Here is a 6,459-nt window from a genome sequence, read left to right as displayed (position 1 = left end):
GCAGTGTATTTGCGGCAGGGCGCCGCGATGTGAAGCTTTCAGGATCCGCCGACATTTTTGTTTGCCAAGAGCTCAGTGTCTTGAAGCTTCAAAGACAAATTGGGTTGTCAACGTCCGGTAGTTCTCCTCGCAGGTCCTGGGCTTGCTGGCGTCGAAAAGGGGACTGAGGCGTTTTCCGCGGGGTTTCCCTAATGAGTGATGAATGAAGTCAATGGCGACCGAAATTTTCGTTGGGGTTCGATATAGTTGCAGCTCAGTCAGCAGAGAATTGTGTATTTTTTTTTGTTGACAAAACTCTTTTTTTGACAAAACTCAAGTCCAGCAAGTTGTCGTGTGACAGGGCGCTTATTCAAAACTTTGAGAGGCACCGTGATCGTGTAATATATGGCTGCCAGGGAAGTTCTTCGTCTATGTCAAATACAGTGTGTGGATGAATGGCGGTTATGTGCAAGTGAGAATGTAATCTGATAGACACCGCCAACAGCTGGTAAGACGGAAACAGGATTATAACAACGATGTCGAGATATGACAAGACGTCTTGAAGCTGGGTTGGATGGTTGGGATTAAAAGAAAGGGAAGGGTAGAAGGGAAGGAGCTGAAAAATAGAGGAGGATCGAGGTAGATGAATGAAGAGCTTTGGAGTAAGGCAGTCACGATATGTACATATGTAGAAGTTTGGATCGGGATAATGGGGTCGACTGGGGTGGTCTCTCTTGGTGTGTCGTCAATGGGAAAGAAGTACTTACATACAGACTTTCAATAAGGTTTCTTTGCACAGAGTGGCGTGTGCCTCCAACCTCTATGCACGAAGCATTTACTCGGTTCTGCTACTTGCACCCCCAGTACGAGCAGAACCAGACGAAGAGAACGAGATGAAAATCAATGAGCGCAGAGACCAGTCAGTGCTGGGTCAAGCAAGGTAAGGCCGACTCTGGGAAGCAAACCCAGCTAGAACGGAGTGAGACTAAAGCACCAGCAGAGCTACAGAGTACGTACTCATCCAACAGAGCGAGAGCAGGCCCCCCCCCCCCCCTCCAACTGCTCTGAACAGCTTCTCGCCTTGGCATCCTTCTGCGTTAGCATCCTTGCTAGTTCCTCTCTTGAGACGGGATCTCTCAGGACAGGACGCCAGGCACTAAAAGCGACTAGCGCGGGAGGGCTGAAAGAGAATCATGGGCCCAGTTGTTGGTTCCAACACAGACAAGGTCTCTGACAAAGCTGGAGGACCTACCTACCTGCTGTGCAAAGTACGTCCATAAACATCCATGGAATCATCCCGAGAGCAAGAGTGCCATACTGTACCGTACCAAAGTCTAAATCCAAAAAGGAGGAGGCGGGAATGCTGAGATAACCAATGACAAGAACAGCAGTTAGATAACATCGCGATTCTCGTACATTAATAGTTTCTATTAGCACAACATTAGCCCTAACCACAATCACTTTTCTAGACGAGGATGCCCACCACTTTACGTATTGGCAGCTGGAAGACTTGATGGCAATACAGGAGAGGAGACCTACCAACACTTGATCTGGGTAAGTCTAGTGCAGTACCTATGCAAAGGTCTAGGCATGTATGTACAGGTGCAGGCCCTGGTACTGTACCACCACCACCAATAGGCCGGAGCTGGAGCCGGAAAGAAGAACAGGGGTGGCACATAGATTGGCATGGGGTGGGGGGTGTGATATGTCTGCATTCTGCAGGTGTGGGTCAAGATGAGTTGGGGTGCGAGACATTCAATTGAAGACACAAACCACGTCTTCAGAAGCAATTGTGTTAGGTAGTAAGGTTATACTCTGCTCGGCTGGTGAGAAAAGAGGCAACGAAGCTGCTGTACAAAAGACTGGCCGAAGTACTTGCACGTACTGTATCTGCTGGGGTAAAAGGTAAGCTGAAAAGACAGATGTTCTCAAGACCTGCTACAGCCGAGAACCAGGCACTCTGTACTGCCGAAAACTTTGCCAATACAGTTATTCAGCTGCCCAGCAACAATCTCGATACAGAGCGCCATTCGTTGCAATTATAGGCATGTGAGTTGAAGTTTCGCGATGACCTGACGGTGCGCCTGGATCCGCCTCGATCATCGGCATCAAAGATAACCATGGATCAAGCTCCCAGCCTTCTCTTCCGTTGGATCTAGCTGGCTGTCTGGCCTTGTTGATCTTCGTCTACTGTGCTCTGGCACACGGGATCTCCATCCCCGTCCCTACTTTTCACTACGTGGCTTGGGCCAGATCGGGAACCAGGGGGTAAGAAAGCGGCTGACGCCCGCCCTGGACGAATGGCACGCAAATCGCTTCCACAGAATACCTTCCTACACTCAGAACGATCAATTCTTCTTATTTAATCACTCTTTTTTTTTTCTTGATTCCCTCCTCACTACTTACCTTGGTCGCTCTGGCTCTAACTGGTCTTGACCCTCGGGTTGTTCCGTTGGATAACGGACCTACCTCGTCATGCTGAAAACAGATGTCGTCTCCTGAGCCCGGGGGCGGCTAGACTGACGAACGAACCGCCGGGCTTGCATGGCAGTCCGTGCCTCTCCAAGTAAAACAATTTGTTATGATTTTTAGACGCAGAGAAATGCAGTCCCGACTGTGGGCTGGCGGCTGCTTTTGTTGGCTTTGTTGGCTGTTCGGGAGAGGTTGTCTTCGACCCTAGTACCCCGGCTGTGGCAGTGGCGGAAACCGACCAGCTGGACTCTGTTTCTTTTGCAACCCCTGAAGGCGTCGAGCACAACGGGGACGGCGTCCGGAAGGCGTCCCTGATGGTACCAAGATGGAGTGCAGATTATGCTTGTCATAAATGGTGGTGGTGGTCGCGTTGATGGTTGTGTCGGTAATGTACAGTACCATCTACAGTACCTTAGTAGGTACATTTCATTACACGTAGTAGAGGGTTGTGTTAAATGTCTTTGGCTGTGTAGTCGTGATAGGAAACGCTTATTAAAACTGTGAAATGAAAGAAAAAAGGTGTGCCTGCTAATATGGATCGTGTGAGTGAACGCAACATACAACGTGGCAGGTGAACACCTCCTTGCCTTTTACGTTTGCTCGCTCGCTCGCTTATTCACTCATTCACTTGCAACAGACGACACAGTCCAGGCATCTTTTGCAGATGGGCCCCGCTAGCGACCAGGTACACACGAGCCTTGGGCGACCTGGAAGCTACTAAAGGCTGTCAAGGACTCGAAGCCAGACCAATACTTTCAAAGATACGTGGAGAAAAGAAGGGTAGGGAAGGGAAGGCGGAAAAGACTTTGGTCGAAAGCTGGACCCTGAATTTGAAATCCTCGGCAACAGCGAAGTTGAGAAGAGTCCGTCGTTGACAAAATGGAGACTGGTGCTAGCAAACCCAATATGCCGGGTCCGTGTTGGACTTACCCAATCCGCCGAACAAGAAAAGCCTACAACTTCACGGAGGGAACCCCCAGCATGGGAATGGTCAGTCCCCGATAGAGGTTCGGCCGCCAGGGCCTAGAACATTGTCCCTCATCTGATGGCTCGATTTGTTCAAGTCCACGGTAGTTCTTTAACTGACACACCGTATATCTCGCTCGCGTCAGGTCTGGAATCCCAAGACAAAAGAGTGAGAAAAGAAACAAGCGAGAAAAGCAAAAAACATGAACGACGGGTGTCTAGCGGAAGCCTCAGTGCCGAACTTAGCGCTGCGTCAGGGACAAAAGGAATGGGCATGCAGTCCGTCCCTTTTCAGATATTGACCGCGCATTACTCTGCGGATTCAACACCAAGGCAATCTTGCCAGCGATCTATTCTTACTTTAAAGTGTCTATCAGCAGGGGGCAGACACCAGCGAAGGAGCCTCAAAAGCCACATCCAGCTTCTCCCCTGCCAAGATTTGTGGTGTTCTGCCATCCCGATATGTCAAGACCCTGGCTTAACGGCATGGCTGATCTGAAATGCATTCGTCGTCGTGATATTTGTTTCAGTAACATTTGAAGATGAGAAAGAGAACAGTTGAGGAAAAGAAACTGCTGGTCTCACCTAAATTTCCTGGCATGCGTACTGCTACATGTGCTGAATTGTACTGCACTGCACTGCACTGCACTCATATTGTAGGGTAAATTGCTTGCTCGTCAGCTTTGATTAAAACTGACCATCCTGTAGGGTACAGATGCATATAAGTACATGTTTATTTATCGGTTGAATATTGTTATTATTAAACAACAACCATAATGTGAAGCATCATTGCCAAGCGTGTTGCTTCCGTGTCAGCGTGTCCACTTGGGTGTCAGGGTCCCCTGCTACACTCCCGTGTCCATGGTTCGAGTTGCAGCGCAGATCAACAAATATTGGGAATTTGCTTTGTCTTGCCTGAGATCAGCGAGCCCTTGCTTCTTGTAGAACGTTACGGAGAGTTTGGATGCATAGAGTGACCATACTGGACTATACCTATGAAAAGCACAATTGGCATTGCTCCATTTTATTGAATTATCTTTACAATCATGTCTACCGGTCGTAAGCTAAGCTGCCCAATGACAATCATTATCCTGCCAACCTGCGAATCAAAACTCGCACAACATGCTGCATACTGTAGGTATTTGGATTGCTCCGATACCCCTGTCAATTACGTTGCTGCACTGTGACCCATTGATTTACAGACGACGCCCATTACCTGTCCGTGCCTTCTTACAGTAACCACCCACCGTCATGGACCCCTTGAGCATTCCCCAGGTTTGATTGTTTGATCCTGTCCTGTATAAGGAAAATAGAACTTTGTGACAACGGGAGAGTGATTGATTCTCAGTAAGCGGGTTAGCATAAGCAAAAGTCTCTACTCATCTACGTTACAGCAGCGTCATTTCCCTGCTTTACACTTGTTCCGTCCAGAGACGGCCTAGCTGACAACATTCAGCTGAGAAGAAGTCGTATTCATTTCCATTTTCTCTGGAGCCAAAAGTCGTTGAACAGATCACACTAGTGAACAAGGCTATCGAAAGAGATTGCGCCTCTCTTCCACCGGATCGCTGTTCCATGCCCTCCCCCCTTGTCCACAGTTACATTGTAACCCCTGCCCCGGTCTCAGATGCACGCCCCTTCTCTACTGACACTCGTACCTACAAGAGGAGCTAATGCTGGTTGAGCGACCGGGGAGAATGCTTAGTTCTTGAGACCATCGTGGATCCCGGGCGCAACGCCAACGCCAACGCCATCACAAACGCAAACACCTTGCCCTGTTCTGTTCTGCCCTTGTCCCTTGTCCCTCGCTCCTTTCGCGCTTCCGCCGCCATCAACGGATAGGTTCAGCCATGCCAACCAAGCTCCTGGGAACGCATCGAGATAAAGAGGCGCTCAACTCCCGCCGGCAAACGACGCAAGTCATCACTGGTAAACTTTGCCAGCAGCAGCCCTTTCCCCGACTTTGTTCCCTTTTGGGCACTGGCTTCGCGCTGCCACTATTTTATTATTGATATGATCGCTCCATTAGGCCTATCGGGTAAGGCGGCCAAGCCATATTCACGTCCTGGGTAAGTAAGTATCAAATAAACCAACTGGTTGGAATGAATGTGGGTTGGAATGCCAAGCTTGTCCTCGACTTTAACGCTTTGAGTTCACAATGGTAGAAAACGCCCCATCAAGTTTCGTTAGATTAGACGCAGTACAGTACAGTACGTATTCCGGTCTGTATGCAGCATGTGGATATAGACTGTGATGATTGGCAATGGTATCAAGGGGTAAAAGATATGTGAATGTCCTTTTCATACGCATCCTGTATATCAATTAACCTTGATTAGCTGAGTGTCATCTCCGCTGGAACAAAAAAGAAGAATGAGAATTGAATATGTGGTAAAAATACACATACAGAGTTGTCAACGTACCATACTTGAGTAACTATTATGTGTCAATTGCCACATAGTAATCTGGAAGCAAATACCATTTTATCTTATTGCCTTGGAAGTCGAGCAACGTCGAGACTCCCATGAACCGACGATCATGTCCCGATACGCACCAGACCTTGTGTAACAACACTAGGTGCTACAGTATGTACATTAGTTTCCATACCCACGATAAATGGAAAGGTCGCCCGCCCTTCGCCAACTAGATGTCTTTCAATCAGCGTATTGCTAAGCAAAAAGAATGGAACGTGGTTGGCATTGACGCAACTCTACTGCTTCAAACGGTTCTCCATGTCTTGGATCAGCGTTCTGCTTAGCGCTAGGGTCACCATGGTAGTTGGCAGGAAATAAGGATGTCTATCAGATAACAAGCTAGCTTAGACAGAGACTAGCTACAGCATCCCCTCGCATAATCTATCCATCTGTACACATGCTGATGCAACGGTACAGAATTCTTATGTCGAATTGAGGTCTCAGATGAACGTCTCAATTTCGGACCCAGTAGGCCGCCTGAGACAACAAATATTAGGTCTACGACTCTGCACGAGGAAAACCCTGCCCTACAAGCACTTTGCATGCAACTAGACAACACGTACCTTACGGA

The 6,459-nt window shown here is 48.4% G+C and overlaps 1 protein-coding gene across 1 annotated transcript; it reads left to right on the top strand.

Annotated features, from left to right (window-relative positions):
* Nucleotides 1-1,172: 1,172 nt before the first annotated feature.
* Nucleotides 1,173-2,825, top strand: FGSG_08698 (uncharacterized protein; the record flags this gene model as incomplete). Its single annotated transcript, XM_011321734.1, has 7 exons — nucleotides 1,173-1,247; nucleotides 1,414-1,533; nucleotides 1,568-1,571; nucleotides 1,779-1,884; nucleotides 1,969-2,028; nucleotides 2,110-2,247; nucleotides 2,588-2,825. The coding sequence occupies 7 exons, from the start codon at nucleotides 1,173-1,175 to the stop codon at nucleotides 2,823-2,825; spliced, it is 741 nt and encodes a 246-aa protein (XP_011320036.1).
* Between the last annotated feature and the right edge of the window lie 3,634 nt (nucleotides 2,826-6,459).

The sequence above is a fragment of the Fusarium graminearum genome, chromosome 2 (genome assembly GCF_000240135.3).
Source record: "Fusarium graminearum PH-1 chromosome 2, whole genome shotgun sequence".
NCBI classification, from domain to species: domain Eukaryota; kingdom Fungi; phylum Ascomycota; class Sordariomycetes; order Hypocreales; family Nectriaceae; genus Fusarium; species Fusarium graminearum.
Note: the sequence above shows the minus strand (reverse complement) of the source record. Positions and strands in the feature narration are given on the sequence as shown.